This window comes from Enhydra lutris, unplaced genomic scaffold, assembly GCF_002288905.1.
Source record: "Enhydra lutris kenyoni isolate GAN:26980312 unplaced genomic scaffold, ASM228890v2 scaffoldscaffold101, whole genome shotgun sequence".
NCBI classification, from domain to species: Eukaryota; Metazoa; Chordata; class Mammalia; order Carnivora; family Mustelidae; genus Enhydra; species Enhydra lutris.
In genome coordinates, this window is record NW_019154185.1 from 1,815,239 (window position 1) to 1,830,945 (window position 15,707).

Here is a 15,707-nt window from a genome sequence, read left to right on the forward strand (position 1 = left end):
AGTAGGTTTTTGAACTAGGTAGGAAAGGACAGAGCGTGCTGGAAAGAGGGAGAATGTGTGTGGGAAATGGAGGCACATCTGAGTGATGTATGAAGTCACTCGCCTAGTTGGGTAGCATGTAACCAAATTAATTAACTTGAAGATAATTTGGGATTGGAGTGCTTTCTCTATTCAACAGACTATCCTGGGAAAACGTGATGCGCCTTCATAAATAACATCTGGGTCGGAAATGCTTTAGAGATCATTATCCCCGCCTTTAACAAATCCACATCATGTATCCTCTGTGCATATGGAAAATAACTGTTTCTTTAGGACTAAAGGCACTTTTGGGGTCACCTAGGAATTTAAGTGTTCTTTCACATGAAGTTTGACTTCTGTTCTAAAAGCTCATGAAAACAGTGCTGCCCCTAGCTGTACCTTGCACCTTTGGAATGAACTCCGACCTAGAAAACAATGTATGACTGGACCCAAGGTACTTATTTGAATGATACAATCTTTGGTAACTATGACTCTGAATGAATACCTTGGCTTCCCTTCATGTTAAAATCTACAGATGAGACCATTAAAATCCCACTCCCTGAATAGGAGTTAACCATTTATTTTTAGAAAATGCAAAACTAGCCTAGTTTCTTTTGCATCCCGCACATGGGTAAGATATTCAAAAGAGAATGGGGGCATGCAACTTAGACTGTAGTGGACAAAACAAAATTCAATGCTTGCCCACTACCCTGAAGACTAGGATAATGTATGGTGGCTTATAGAAATACCAGATTTCTTACCAGCTCTCTCTTTTTTCTTTAACCTCATCTTTTCAAAGGAAAGGAACCAGACCTCAGCTCCCTTAAGAAACCTAATGATTTTTCTGCTTTGGATAAATTAATATTAGCAGAGATAATTTAATAAGATATCTGAAAAGGCTATTTTAAATTTGACCATTATCAAAGCTAAAACCAAGGGTTAAGACTTTTTTTTTTTTTTTCTGGTCAACTACCTTTTCTATTTTGCCACTTCCCGGGGTGAAGGAAGCACTTTCCTGTCAAGTACAGGAAGATTATTTCCTGGTTCTTCCTGATTGTGTGGTTTATAAATAGGCCTACATTTGTAAGGAATACATTTCGCTGTACTTGACATTGATTGAGTACTGTGTCAAATCTTGGCTTAGAGGTGAAAGAATTGGAGTGGGCCCAGAGAAAAATAATGAACATAATATTTGTCCTCTTGGAACTTACATTCCAATGGGGGAAGAGAGAAAGTGAACAATAATAACACAACAAACATAATAAACAGGTAAATTATAGAATATTTCAGAGGGTGATATAGAGATAGAGCAGGCTAAGGGGGCTGGGAATGGTAAGATTGCAAATTTAAAAGGCGTGTCCAGGATAGGCATCTTTGAGTATATGAGAGTTAGCAAAATTGATGCAGCTCAAAAGTAGAATCCTGACAGGACTGAGGGCATTTACCTTGTGACATGCCGCTTACAACGCTGTGCCTATCAGTCAGGAGTCACTGGAGGAGTTGGTGCAGAGTTTGGAAAAATGGATGAATTCCGTCTTGACCATATTAAGTTCGAAGTGCCGCAGGATAGAAATAAGCGATTAGCGGGTCTGGAAATCCAGGTCTGGAGCCAAAGAGAGACATTTGAGATCGAGATGTCGCTTTGGAATTACGGTGTTATCGACGGTAGCTGAAGGGGTGGGAATGAAGAGGTAAGCTCGCCAAAGGAGAGCAGAGTGAAAGAAAGGGAGAATCTCATTAACGACCGTGTGTATTTTAGGGGATAGAAGACACAGACAAATCAAAGAGGGAGAGTACACTTTTTCCTGATCGGAGATAGACGAGATGGGCTGGCGTTTTGCGTGTCCTTTATTCCTCCCCTTTCATTTCTCCCTAAACTGGCTCTCTTCAGGACAAACCCTCCCGCGTGACACGAAACCCCTTGGGACACGAGTCTTTCTTCAAGACCTTTTGAAGGTAAGGAGAAGGGAACTAACTTTTACGGAGCATCCCACGCCTGCCACGTGTTTGGGGTTCCAAATACCGGTTGTTCTCTTCTACACCCTACCCGCCTCTTCGCTTTCACAACCTTGCCGCCTTCAGCAGTGTTGGCTCCCAGAGGGCTGAAGCACTGGACAGGCTGGCAGAAAACAAAGGACCCAGCTGGAGGGAAAAGCAAAGCAAACAAACAAACCCCCCTGCGAGGAGTAGAGACCCAGCGCCGCCAGCCTTGAACCTCCGCCTCCAGCCCTCCCGGCGCCGCGCCCCTCACCCCGCCCCGGCCTCTCCTCAGGCCCCGCCCCTTGCCCCGCGGCCCGCGCTCATTCGCTGGCGCCCTTCCGCTCCGCTTCCCCATTGATCCGCTTTCGCCTCCTTCGGTACGCTCTCCGCTTAGCTCCGCCCCCTACGGAGAGACAGCGCACGCAAGCTCGGCTCGTGGTCACTCGCGGACCTTATTCCGTGTCGCTTTCCCCTTCTTCCCGGCATTCCTGCTTCCGCTTTCTCACGGCTCTTTAGTTTTCCACCTCTGAGGCACTTCGCGCCCAGGGGTTCGGTGACGTCATCTCTCTGCGCTGCGCGGACACCCGCCCGTGGAAGAAGGAACAGCTCCGCCGCCCTTCGCCTCTTTTGTTGGGCTGCTGCTCCTCCAGAATCATGGCGCCGTCACTGTGGAAGGGGCTGGTGGGCGTCGGCCTCTTTGCCCTAGCCCACGCGGCCTTTTCCGCTGCGCAGCGTAAGTGCCGGGGGGACAGCGACCGCTCCTCTGTGGGACTCCGGGGGCGGTGTGTGGGAGCACCCTGAGGGAGTGTCGGACCGAGTGTCCCAGGAATGGTCGTTTGAGCCCTTAGAGTTGGGGGGTGACTTCGAGAAGCGGCGCGGGGCTTCCCGGTGGAAGGCTCGGAGTCTGAGTTTGAGGAGACGGGCACCTGAGAGTGCGGCAGGGGTGGAAGGGGAAGAGGGTGTCTGGGAGAGAGGGCTCTGAGCTGACTGCAGGGTGGGCAAAGAGGGAGTCTCTCCGGCTGCGGGGTGACCAGGAAGGCAGTCTTTTGGGGAATGCGGGACAGGTGATGTCAGATCCAGCGTGGGGCTGAGCAGGCAAAGTGTCAGAATGAAGACTTCGGGTGCTCATGGTCCCATGACAACTAGGTGGACAACATCTTGGGCACTCCTGGCTGTCCAGGTAGAGTGAGAAGTTAAGTGACCGTTTGCCTCATGGGGGCACTGTGGTACAGGAGAAAGAGCACTGGACTGGGAGTCTGGAGGGCTGGTTCTGAAAAACTTGCTTTACCGCTAAATCTGTGTGACCTTGGGCAAGTCATGTCCCTTCTCTGAGCCTTCATTGAGGTGGATTTTAATTCTTGCTTTTTCTGTGTCACAGAGTCACTGGGAAGTTTAAAAGAATAAAATAAAACTACTTTAACATACACATACTATTGTATCATCAAGAAGAAACTTGGAGTCTAGCAGAGGAGGTATAGCTGTCTTGAGACAGCTGATTTGTTTTTTGTGGTCTTCCCTCTCTACTAGGTCAGGGGTCAGCAAACTGGCGTGTGGGCCAAATGCAGCCTCTCTCCTGTTTTTGCAGTGAGCTAAGAATGTTTTCACATTTTAATTTGTTGGGGGAAAAAAACAAATGAATATCATTTCATGATCCATGACAATTACATAAAATCCAAGTTTCAGTGTCCATCAATGAAGTTTTCCTGATAGACAGCTACGCCCATTCATTTAGCTATTGTCTGGCTCCTTTCTAAGTGAGAAGTTGAGTAGTTGACACAGACACAGTATGGCCTGCAAAGCCCAAAATATTTATTATCTGACTCTTTTTTTTTTTAAGATCTTACCTATCCACCTGACAGATAGAGATCACAAGTAGGCAGAGAGGCAGGTAGAGAGAGAGAGGAGGAAGCAGGCTTCCTGCTGAGCAGAGAGCCCTACAGTGGGGCTCCATCCCAGGATCCTGGGATCATGACCCAAGCCGAAGGCAGAGGCTTTAACCCACTGAGCCACCCAGGCGTCCCTATTATCTGACTCTTTAAGGAAAAGTTTGCTAACCTCTGTCTTAGACTGTAGAGCCCACAAGGGCAGCCCATTTTGTTCATTGCTGTGATCTCTGTGCCTAGCACAATGTTTTCCCGCAGTAGGTACTCAATAAATTAGTCAAATGAAGGAAGTGAATTCAAAGTTGAACTTAATTCATTTGCTAGATTACTTTCCATCTTCAGGAATAAAGTAGAAAATGAAACGTGAATTCCTTCAAAGCTCTAATTTTTTTCAAGATAAAACCTTTTGTTTATTATGTAGAATTAAAATGATCCAGTTATTTTAACTACTTTTTACATACATGTACTGACATTTGTCTGACTGAAACTCAGCTTTATTTTTTAAATACATTTTTATTTTGAAATTTTGCAGAGAAGTTGCAAAGATAGTACAGTTATTCTATACCCCCACCCAGTGTCCTGCATTGTAACATCTATTACCATGGTATATTATCACAACTAAGAAACTGATACTGGTATAATACTACTAACTAAAGTCAAACTTCTTTTTGGGTTTTACCAGTTTTTCCAATAAGGTCTTCTGTTCCAGAAATCAAGCAGGGTATCACGTTACATTTGGTTGTCATGTTTCCCCGGTCTTCTATATTTTGTGACAGTTTCTCCAAAGCTCCAGTCTTTAATGATAACAATATTACAGCTAACGCTTATTAAATGCTTACTGTGTGCCAGGCACTGAACTAAGCGCTTTACATGTATTATCTAATTCAGCCCTACCAAAAGCCCTGTGAGGTAGCTGTTGTTGTTATCACTCTTGAAAGGTGAAGTTGAGACACGCATAGCTGGGAAACTTGCACAAACTGACAGAGATGATGGTGGGGCCAGGATTCAAAGACAAGCAGTTTGACTCTAGAGCCTGTGTGCTACACTGCTTTATGAAATTCAGTTTTGTGTAAGTGGTTGAAATAGCGCTGTGCTTAGGTGCCAGAGGTACAGTGATGCCCTAAGGGAGTTCAAAGTCAAGTGGAATCAAGAAATAATCACGATAAAGTGCTATAGATGCTGTGCTAAGAGTATGTCAGGATGCATGGAGACAGGCTGGGGATGGGAGGTGGGGGACAGAGGGTTAAGGAAATACCTTAGAGCCTTGCTGCTCAAGGGTGTTCAGCGGACCAGCCTCCAGGGAATTGCCTGGGAGCTTGTTAGAAATGCAGAAACTCAGTCCCCGCCCCAGAGTTTATTGAATCCTAATCTGCATTTTAATAAGCTCCCCAGGAGATCTGTCTACACATTCATTTGAGAAACACTACCCTAGAGATCAGGATACTGTGGAGTACTGCGTCATTTTCTACAGTTGGCTTCAGCTGTAAAATTTTACAGTACTCGAGCAAGGAGATCACTGAAGTCCAACCCCTTCATTTTACAGCTGAGGAAATGCCTGGTTAGAGGTACTGTTCGAATCAGATTAGGCTGCGTGCAAAGAAGAAAGCTGGCTAGGAATTGAACAGACAGTAGGAAGTTAGCCAAACCTATTTTTAGTATTGGATTGATGTTTCTTTTACACCGGTCCTAATGTTAAACCTGTAAGATAAAACTTAGAAATGTCTCTAAACACATTGTCTTTTAAGAATTGCTGCATGTTCCCTCACAGCAATTTGGGTTTTTAAGTCCACAGCACATTGTTAAGTAGGGATTGTGCCAGGTTTTTCTAGAATTAGGATTTTGTGTTTTTGTGTTTCTGATGAGATGAGAATGCCTTGTGGCATTTGTCACTACAGTGGGACCGCTTTATAATGCTCATGTTGGAAAAAGACTAATATTTACCTTTGAAGCTAATTGTGTCATGTCAGATGGTAGCTGCAGATAACACACCTTTGTGCTACGGCATGCTCACCTTTGCTGCAATGAACTTTGTTATGGCAGAATGGCTACCATGTATCTAATGTACTCTTCCCATTATCCCCCATTTTACTGTTGCAGACAGTTAGGCAGTAGAAAGATACTGTATTTCTTTGATTCCAAGATGCACTCCCCCTCCCACTCCTACATTTTAACAGTCTGAAATTGAGATACATGTTACAATGCACCAGAATGTCTTAAGGTTTGATGAGATAAAGTCAGTGAGTGACAGGAAGTGGAGGAGCTGGTTTTATGATCCCAGCTAATCAGCTTCCAAATCCTGGTCCTTTTCTTTAATACCGTGCTGCTTCCTGAGGCTAAGGCAGCAGCAGAATTATGATTTAATCAGAGAGGCAGAAACTGACGTTCTGGAACTTCTCCTATTCCACCACTGCCCCAACATACTCTCTCAGGAAAAGGCAGGTCCATACCAATATTACTTTATCTATACTACGTGATGGCGGTGCTATTTCAGAGTTGAGATTTTCTGTAGGATTATTCGTTTTTAAATAACTGTGATTTCTCTGACCAGTTAGTGAAAGAAACTGTTAGTTTCAGAGGATTCTAGTTTTCCCATAGTACCGAAAGAAAAAAAAAATACGTTTAGGTATTTCTTCCTCCTACTTGCTCACCTTTCACTCTTACGGTGTTTTATAAGGTGACAAAGCAGGTCATGATGAAAGTAAAATAGTTCAAGATCGGGCTGACTGGTTAGGAGATAGAGGTTTTTGAGGAATCCGGGATTAGCATTACTTTATGTAGCATATAAGTCAGCCGCTTCTTTGGTATATTGATTTGCTTGCATTTTAAGAAAGAAAAATGGGCTACAATTTCCTTAATGGTATGCTTCTGGTTTATAGATCGTTCTTATATGCGATTAACAGAAAAGGAAGATGAATCACTGCCAATAGATGTAAGTTGGTCATTTATATTCCGTTAAAATATATTTTAAAAATTAGCCACATAGCTTATAATAATTTTTTACTAGTTCTTGTTCTCTTAAAAAATTTCCAGACATGAAGTAACATCTGTTCACTACTTTCCTATTTGTTACTCATTGTAAACCCCAAAGATTTGGAAACAAAAGATTTCTGTTTGGTTTCTAGAACTGTAGTTTAAGTAGTCATTCTAGAGGTTGTTCTGTTCATAGTCTGAGATGGACTTAAAAAGTTGATTATTTGACTTTATTTTACTTAGCAAAGTTCCTTTTTATGTAAAGGCTAAGAACAAGCAAAACTAAACATTGTTTATGGACATATATGTAGGTGGAAAAAGTAAAGAAAAACAAGGAAGTGTTTTTTTTTTTTAAGCTGAAATGACAGTGTGAACTTAACTCATCATTTTGTTTATCTCGAATGGATTTTAAGTGACAAAATAGTAACTTCTTTAAAACAGAATCAAGCAGTAAGCGTAAAAAGTAAAACTGACCCCATAAAATAAGAAATGACAAGTGACCTCACTGCTCAGCAGTTCTGCTGCTACTCCCACCAGTTTGGAGCATGTCAGTAGTTCAGTTCCCCCCCTGTGCATAAACAGCGGTCTTTATTTACATTATGTATAGTTTTACCTAATCAAAAGAGTTTTTCTTTTTAAAAAGTTATCTACGTGTCTATATGTATAGTTTTATAATTAACCTTTTATTACTTAACATTATTTATCTTGACATAACTTCATGATAACTCACAGATTTGCCACATTCTTGTTCACGGTGCCTGTGATTGCATTATATGAAATAGGTCTTGGTACACTGGTGGTGGGAATGTGTAAGCTGGTATAACATGTGACGTTAGTTTTAATTTAGAAAGTTAGAGTAATAGCTTGTGGCTAATTTTGACTATAGTTGTCTGTAATAAAAGTTATGATGGACGGGATTATTAAGCCACTCTCCCATCACCTTTGCAGTGTGGTAGGTTACCCCCCCACACCGCACACAAATCCATTTATATCTGTTTTTTAAAAGATTTTATTTATTTATTTGTCAGAGAGAGAGAGCACAAGCAGGGGGAGCAGCAGGCAGAGCAGGCAGAGGGAGAAGCAGACTCCCCACTGAGCAGGGAGCCCAATGTGGGACTTGATCCCAGGACCCTGGGATCACGACCTGAGCCAAAGGCAGATGCTTAACCGGCTGAGCCACCCAGGTGTCCCTCATTTATATCTGTTTAATATAGCTTGCTTCTGTTTACAAATTGGGAAATTTGAAAAATACAGAAAAATCACAATCAAAATCAAATGTGCCTGTCTGTAATCCCAGGTTGGTTAATATCAAACATTGCAAGTTTTTGCTTGTACAACCTCTTTGGGAGACATTTTGGTATTACCTAATGAAGTTGAACATGGGTATACCCTCCCCCACTGATTCTATTCCCATGTGCCAGGACACCTACTGCAGGATATCTATATTGGCATTGTAAAAGTAGCACACAGAAAACAGCCCACACAGCCATCAGCAGTGGAATGAATAAATTGTGGTATTTTCATATAATGAAATATAAAATGCAGTAAAAGTGAATGACTGCAAGGATATACTACAACAGGGATGAATCTCCCAAAATATTCAAAAATGGGGAAAAGTAAGCAATACACATTTTAGAGGTACATACATAGCTGGTAAAATTATAAAGAAAAGCCTTAAAGAATTGATTAATATGCAGTTCAGTACAATAGTTAACTTTGAGGGGGTTGGTGAAGGATATAATTGGAGAGGGACACGTGGGACTTGAAAGGTACTGGTAGTTTTATTTCTTAAGCTGGGTGGTGGGTCCAGGGGTATTCTTTTTCATACTCAATGATATTTAACAATAATACATTAACAAATTCTTAGTTGCTCTTGGAAGCAGGTAATAGTTGATAAATGAGTTCTGAATAGCTTAGTACCTGTTTGCTATTGGAGCAAAACCTAGAAGTATTTTTCCACTGATACACAGAATTTATGGAAGATTTTATTGTGTCTGAGTTCAAATTATTTAAAGCGAGAACTAACTCCTTGATAGGATCTGGGAGAAATACCTGTCAGAGGCTAAAAAGAGATGGAGGGAAAATTGTAAATTTTTATGATAATATTTGTATGTTATTTGATAATCTCAATCTTTATACTCACAGATAGTTCTTCAGACACTTCTGGCCTTTGCAGTTACCTGTTATGGTATAGTTCATATTGCAGGAGAATTTAAAGACATGGATGCCACTTCAGAACTAAAAAATAAGTAAGTCTTTCCCTTTTCATAGGCATTTCGATTCATAAGGGTTTTATTTCATTTATGTAATTTCAAATGTATGTTTTCTGGTACATAAAAGTTGAATTTGCTTTTACATTTTGATGGTGCAGTTTGTGTGAATAATGAGGTCAAAATATCGAGGCAGTGTTTGATACGACAGAAAAATGGAAGTTGAATGACAGGTGATTGACATTAGACTCAGAGGTCATGTTATATTTGCTTAAAATTATTTATTGGTTAGATGGGTGGAAGGGAATATAGGTAAATAGGAAGATATTCCCTCAGAAATGTTTTCCTGTCATCCGTTCTTTTTTCCTTCCCTCCCCTCCCACACCCTTCCATTTTTTCCTCTTTTTATCTGCGTGTCCCAGCTTAGTCTTTGGAAGAATAGGGGTTTTCGGTCCATTTCCTCTATCACTTGAGCCTAGACTGTGACCTAAACTGCTCTCTGGCCCTTTCCTATTCTTGGATTACAATATATTTGTTATTCTGTTTTCTGTTTTCTCTTGTGTTTCTTCTAAGCTATTTTCTTGAACCTGGCTTGCTTTTCTTTTCCGTATTTCCTACTTTCATAAAGTTGTTCTTTAGCTTTGTTCAATTCCATCTCTGGACTTTACCTACCTTCTTGAGCCTGGCAGTTTTAACCCTTTGCAATGTGTCCTCAGAAGGGTTCACAATAAACATTTATTTGTTAGAGGAAACTCACCCCCTTGTTACTTTTACTTTTCAGTTTACATTTTAGATAGTTATATGTCAAGCTTCCTGTTATATGTGGGAGTATGCTTGGAATTTTAGGTGGGCTGGCTTTGAGATTGGAGTTTTTAATCAAGGCAGAGTTCTCTTTTTTCCAGGAAAATAGTGTTTAAACAAACCAATACTAAAAGCCATACACTTAGGTGTTTGTGAACTTTTTCCGACTACACATATCTCACTGGGAAAGAAGAAAGGATACTCTACTATCACCACCCACTATAGTTCTTACAAAGAGTCTACCAAGAATCATAGGCAAAGGGCCAGGAAAGAAAGAAGTAAAACAGAATGGCATTAAGTAGGTGGTAGCAAAATATATAAATTTAGTAGGTGGTAGCAAAATATATGAGTTTGGACAACAGTAGGTACAGAAGGGCCAAAATGAGTTTTTTTTGTTGTTGTTGTACTTGAAAGATTCTTGGAAACAGATCTGTGAAATGATCGTATTGCTTGAATAGTGAGGGCCAAATGAGAATAATCAAAGGTACAATCTATGTACTGTTTTTTTTTTTTAAAGACTATTTGGCATGGGCTAGCTAGTGTTAAGATTTACAGAGGTGATTAAAGCTGAGCAATTATTTGTGTTATAGTCATAGGCACCTTGGAAGGAGTGGCTGAAAGAAAGATTTGAGAGCTTTATGTTGCTTTTCCACGTTTCTTATTTTCCTTATACAGAAACAAACAAACACGAGACACAGTATGATCGCTATGTGTCTCCTGATCTCATGGATTTAAACTTAGTTAAGACTATAACCCATAGCAAATTCATAATTCGTCAGAAGCCTGCTTGTTTTCAAATAGGCTTTTGTACAGGTGTATCTAAAGTGGATGCTTTTTTTTTCTTTTAAGGACATTTGACACATTAAGGAATCACCCATCATTTTATGTATTTAATCATCGTGGTCGAGTACTGTTCCGGCCTTCGGATACAGCAAACTCTTCAAATCAAGATGCATTGTCCTCGAACACATCATTGAAGTTACGAAAACTTGAATCACTGCGTCGTTAAGATTTTTACAAATTATCATAACAGGACAGGACACAGAGCTGGAATATTGGAGTTTGGGGTATAAAACACTCCCCCCATCATCAGTATTTATATTATATTGATCTTTCAGACCTAATTAAGAAAAGTCTATGGCCCTTGTTTGTACACTGTCAATCAAATCGTTAATGGAGTATAAGTTATCTGTGAAATGAGTCTGATCTTTCATAGAATTCTTTTTTCCATTTAAAACAAACCCATATCTTTTGTAAAAGTCACTGTTTTGAGCACATTTCTTTGAAAAATGTTGGTGATTTTGTAATTATTTATTTTCTTAGATTTCTTTTGCACTTGAATTTTTAGGATCCTTTTGGAAATAATGTGACTACTGCATTTTGCAGCATGAATGAAAGTTAAAAAGTCTTTGGTTTTTAACAACAAATGGACTTCTCTAAAGAGACCAAAATGGTGGCTTATCAGTTTTTCTTATGACCCCTAAAAAATGGCTCTGCTTCAGCAGCTGCTTGCCGGTTTTCAATTTCTCATGACTTCTCGCCCCACCCCCACTCCCATATACCTTCTAACATCGACTGTCTTGTTTCATCACTTCTCTGGGGTTCTGTGTGCAGTGAGCAATTCTTGTGTCAGAAATTCTTTGTCATAAATATATTTAACAAATTCAACTTGCTATAAAGCTACTTGTGTTCTCTTCATTTCTGTCAGAAATTTCCCCAATTGATTAAGTAGTTAAAGATTAGTTGAAGATAGACCACAAGACCCTTCATGATTTCATGAATTATCTTGCCTGTGTAGAGTAGTAATCACTGAAGAAAACGGATTACTTGTCATCAGCCAGTTTAACTTATTCAAAGTCTCTGTTATTTTATTGCATACTAAACTCGCAAATTAGTAAAACTAAAGGAAACTTCTCATCAAAGGTAGGCTTCAAAGGCATTGGGACAAATATGTTTTAAATATTTGGAACTAGTATGTTCAATGAAAAACCATTAATGTCATTTAAGAAACTGTTTTATAGCTTCGGATTCGTTAGCAGGCTTAGAGTTTTTCCATCTTTGTTGGATGCTGCTGAAGATGAGGATGAGGGGACAGAGTAGGCTTTTTTTTTTTTTAGAAACAGTAATTTTGGGTTTGGAAATTTGGCTAGCCCTTCGATCTGCAGGGAGCTGAACGCTTCTTTGTAGAGAAGGCTGCTTTTGTTGAAATGTACAGGTATGAAAACATTGCTTTCTTTGAATTGTATAGGTGCAAAGGGAATAACTCTGCAGACTTGAAAAGCAATACGCTTTCGGCAAGAGTTGTAAGATGCCCTTCTGCTTGACGGCATTTTTCCCATTAGAAATGGACCTCAGCTCTTCTTTTCTGCCGGGTAACACATAGCCTCAAAGCACGAGACTCTTTTGTTGTTGAGCTTTTACTGTTGATTAGTTTTGTTTTGCCAACCCAATCTGTGGAACACTGACTCTGCTCTCTAAGGAGAACAAAGTTAGAAATCTGCTGATTAGCCTAAGATAATTTAGAAATGAGTTAAAAATGGAATTCAGGGGTTAATGTGATGATAATTAAATCAAAATATTGTATGAGAAACAAGCTCCTCCCATCAGGCTTGCCTGCCATTTCCTCAGGTATGACTTGATTCGAAAGAGCCTCTTCTCTTTGGGGGCTGCCTTCCTTTTTTTATTATCCACATACCTTCAGTGCAGCCATTTAAAGGGTGCAGTTCGGTGGTTTTGTCATATATTTGTGAAATTATGCAACCACTACCACAATGCATTTTAGGACATTTCTATCACCCCTAAAAGAAACCCTGTACCCTTTAGTGGGCGCCTCTCCTATCTCCCTGGCCCAGTGCCTCCCAGCCCTGGGCAACCACTAAACTACGTTTTGCCTCTATAGATTCACCTATTCTGGTCATTTATTATGAATGGATTCATACAATATCTGGTCTTTAGTGACTGGCTTCCCAAGTATAGTTTTGTGTTCTGTGTGGAGTGAGAACTTCTCCCCTTGAGAACTGTGATCGCTGTGGAAGGAAGTGGTTTGTCAAATCAGTAGATGGGGAGTAGGGAGGGCCAAACACTTAACCGTGTTTCTTCATCAATCTTAGGCTGAATGGTTTTCCCTTGTAACCAAGCACTCATGATATACTACTATTTATAATATTTTGCCTAGTCTCTAGAATAGATATGGAAATCTTTGCCTGCCCAGTCAGGAAAGTCCCAGTAAAAATGATGCCTGAGGATTTGGCAGATAATTGACATAGTTTTCAGGTGCGTCTAACTTTGCGAGCAGCTTGTATACCTCGGGCCAGGTGAGCTTCCCAAATTTCTTCTTCAGTGTCCTCCAGTGAATTTCTGTTTTCTTTTTCCAATATGTACCATAGAACTAAAGGTGATTTGGGTGCATCATAACAGTGCTAAATGGATTAAACTCAGAATTTTATTTATAATGCTTTGAGACAGTCCATGACTACCTAGGGTAGTTTCCCACCTGCCCCCCCCCAAAATGTAGTGATGTAAGCTAGTGAAGCCTGCAGTTGACTGCCATTTTAGTGACTTTCAGAAGTGTGCACTCTTGGACGGCTCTCTAAAATATAGGAAGAGACTTCTTAATAACTAGGGAACCAGCCAAATGCTATGGGCTAGTGGCCCAGCCACAGAAAATGCAGATCGGCGGATTGGAGACCATGATGCTCTGTAACTCCCTAATGATTGTTTCCTAAGCACTGTGGCTTATTTTTGAGTGGCATGACAGCATCTTCCTGGTTGTATGTGGCCTGTTTCCATGATGTATTGAGTAGTGTTGTTTGTTGTGAACATCGATGCCTGTAACACCAAGCTAAACACCTTCTTTTGGATATGTTTCCTCTCTTTAAATGGCCTTGCCCTGTCCAATAAATAAATGATTGTCTCACCCTGTTTTTGGTAGTGGTTTTTGTTTTTGTTTTTGTTTTTTAAATCTCATTCTCTTCTGCTTCTCTGTCCCCAGAAAAATGTAAGAGGTGATTTTATGACTGTATTTTTTTCCAGTGTGATGCTGTTCTACTAAATGGATACTTTACTTTTTATTGTACATGTAAAGTCAAATTACAATTTTATGGGGTTTTTAGAGTTGAAATAGAATGTGTAATCTCATTTATATTTATAAATTATCAAAGGACCTTTGGGGTATTAGATTTTCAGTCCTTGAGTAGCAGTGTCCAATCATTCCATCACAAATTTGTTATAACTTTACACTTAACGGGAAATCATTATGATTAAAAGCATCAGCGGGCAAATCCAGAGTCTGATGAAAACCCAAGGGGAAGTTCTGGTTTGTAAAACTTGGCACTTATTTGGAGTATTTTGAAAAATAACACTAGCAATGTTCAAATCTACCTAGAAATATCTCAAAATAACCTACAAATCAAATATTATTTTTAAAAGGAAAAACAAAGACGCTATACGTATGTGGCAAAAACAAAAAAATCAGATGGTACAGAAAGGCATGCCATTAAAACTTGCCCCCTTCTCTCTCGTGCCTAATGCCTCTCTCCAAAGGTAACCAGCTTAGAGTGTCCTGTATATTCATTTGGGGGAAAAATTATTTCCCAGCAAATACATGTTTTAAAAACTTTTCGTTAATGGAATCACACTGCATACACTCTTCTGTACCTTGCTGTTTTTGCTACCTGTGTCTTATAAGATCTTTCTATATCAGAATATACAGAAATACCTCATTATTTTTAATGACTGTGTGGTATTCCAATGTAGGAATGTGTTACAAATGTTCAAACACTGATGGGATCTCAGGTTTTCAATATTTTACTACTGCTAAACCATATTGCAGTGAACATACTTACACATATAATGAGATTATACCCATGGAGTTAATTCTTAGCGATAGAATTGTTGGATCAAAGGGTATTTTTCATTTTCAATTAAGCATTATTGCCAAATTGTTCTCCAGGAATCTTGGCCCAGTTATTCTCCCACATGTAATTTGTAAGAACAGTTACTTCCAAGGCCCATGCTGATACTGGGTACTAAATTTTTAAACATTTGATCATCTGAAACGGAATAAACAATATCTTGTGTCATGCTAATTGATTACTTACATTTCATTTTCTGTGAACTGTGTGGTCATGTTCTGTTTTCTATTAGATGATTTGTTTTTTATTGATTTGTATGAGCGCTTTGTAAGCTAAGAAAATTGGTCCATTGTCGTATGTCTAAGAGTATTTTCCTGAGACTTATTTACTTATTTATGTAGTTAAACGTATCAGTCTTTATGGCTTTGGGGATTGTTGCCTTGCTTAAAAAGGCCTTCTTTACATTTAAGAATAAATTTAATGTATTTTTCCAGTACTTTTAAGTTTTTCTTTTTAACCTTTAAATCTTTGATTCGTTTGGACTTTATTTAGGTAGAAGGAGTGAGGTAAGGATTCAATATTTTTCTCCCCAAATGGCTATCTGGTTATCCCAACCCCACTTTCTTACTTTTCTCCCCACACTGATTTGAAAAGCCATCTTCATCCATACATTGAATCTCTGTGTATATTTAGATCTATTTCTGAGCTCTGCACTCTGTTATGTAAATTACCAGTCTTTTAATTATTTTAAGTTGCTGTACACGTTCATATTTTACATTGCTAGTCCATACTGCATTATTATTATTTTCAGGACTTTTTCAAGTTATTCATGTATGTTTATATTTCCAGAGGGATCTTAGTATCATTTTGTCTATTCCTAGAATCCTACTGATATTTTTCTAAAATTTTATTTTGATAAATTTCAAACTTACAGAAATTGTGAAAGAATAATATGAGGAATGCCAATACACTTTTCATTTAGTCACCATTCC

General features: G+C 39.6%; 1 protein-coding gene across 1 annotated transcript; it reads left to right on the top strand.

Annotated features, from left to right (window-relative positions):
- Positions 1 to 2,439: 2,439 nt before the first annotated feature.
- LOC111139340 (membrane magnesium transporter 1) lies at positions 2,440 to 13,778 on the top strand. The gene is made up of 4 exons (XM_022491607.1): positions 2,440 to 2,731; positions 6,758 to 6,810; positions 8,997 to 9,100; positions 10,712 to 13,778. Exons 1-4 carry the CDS (start codon positions 2,653 to 2,655, stop codon positions 10,869 to 10,871), a joined length of 396 nt encoding a protein of 131 aa, XP_022347315.1. The 5' UTR covers positions 2,440 to 2,652; the 3' UTR covers positions 10,872 to 13,778.
- Positions 13,779 to 15,707: the final 1,929 nt, after the last annotated feature.

Coding starts and splice junctions, on each gene's coding strand:
- LOC111139340 (XM_022491607.1), top strand. CDS start 2,653: ATGGCGCCGTCACTGTGGAAGGGGCTGGTGGGCGTCGGCCTCTTTGCC. Junction 6,811..8,996: donor ATGAATCACTGCCAATAGAT/GTAAGTTGGTCA, acceptor TTATACTCACAG/ATAGTTCTTCAGACACTTCT. Junction 9,101..10,711: donor ACTTCAGAACTAAAAAATAA/GTAAGTCTTTCC, acceptor TTTTCTTTTAAG/GACATTTGACACATTAAGGA.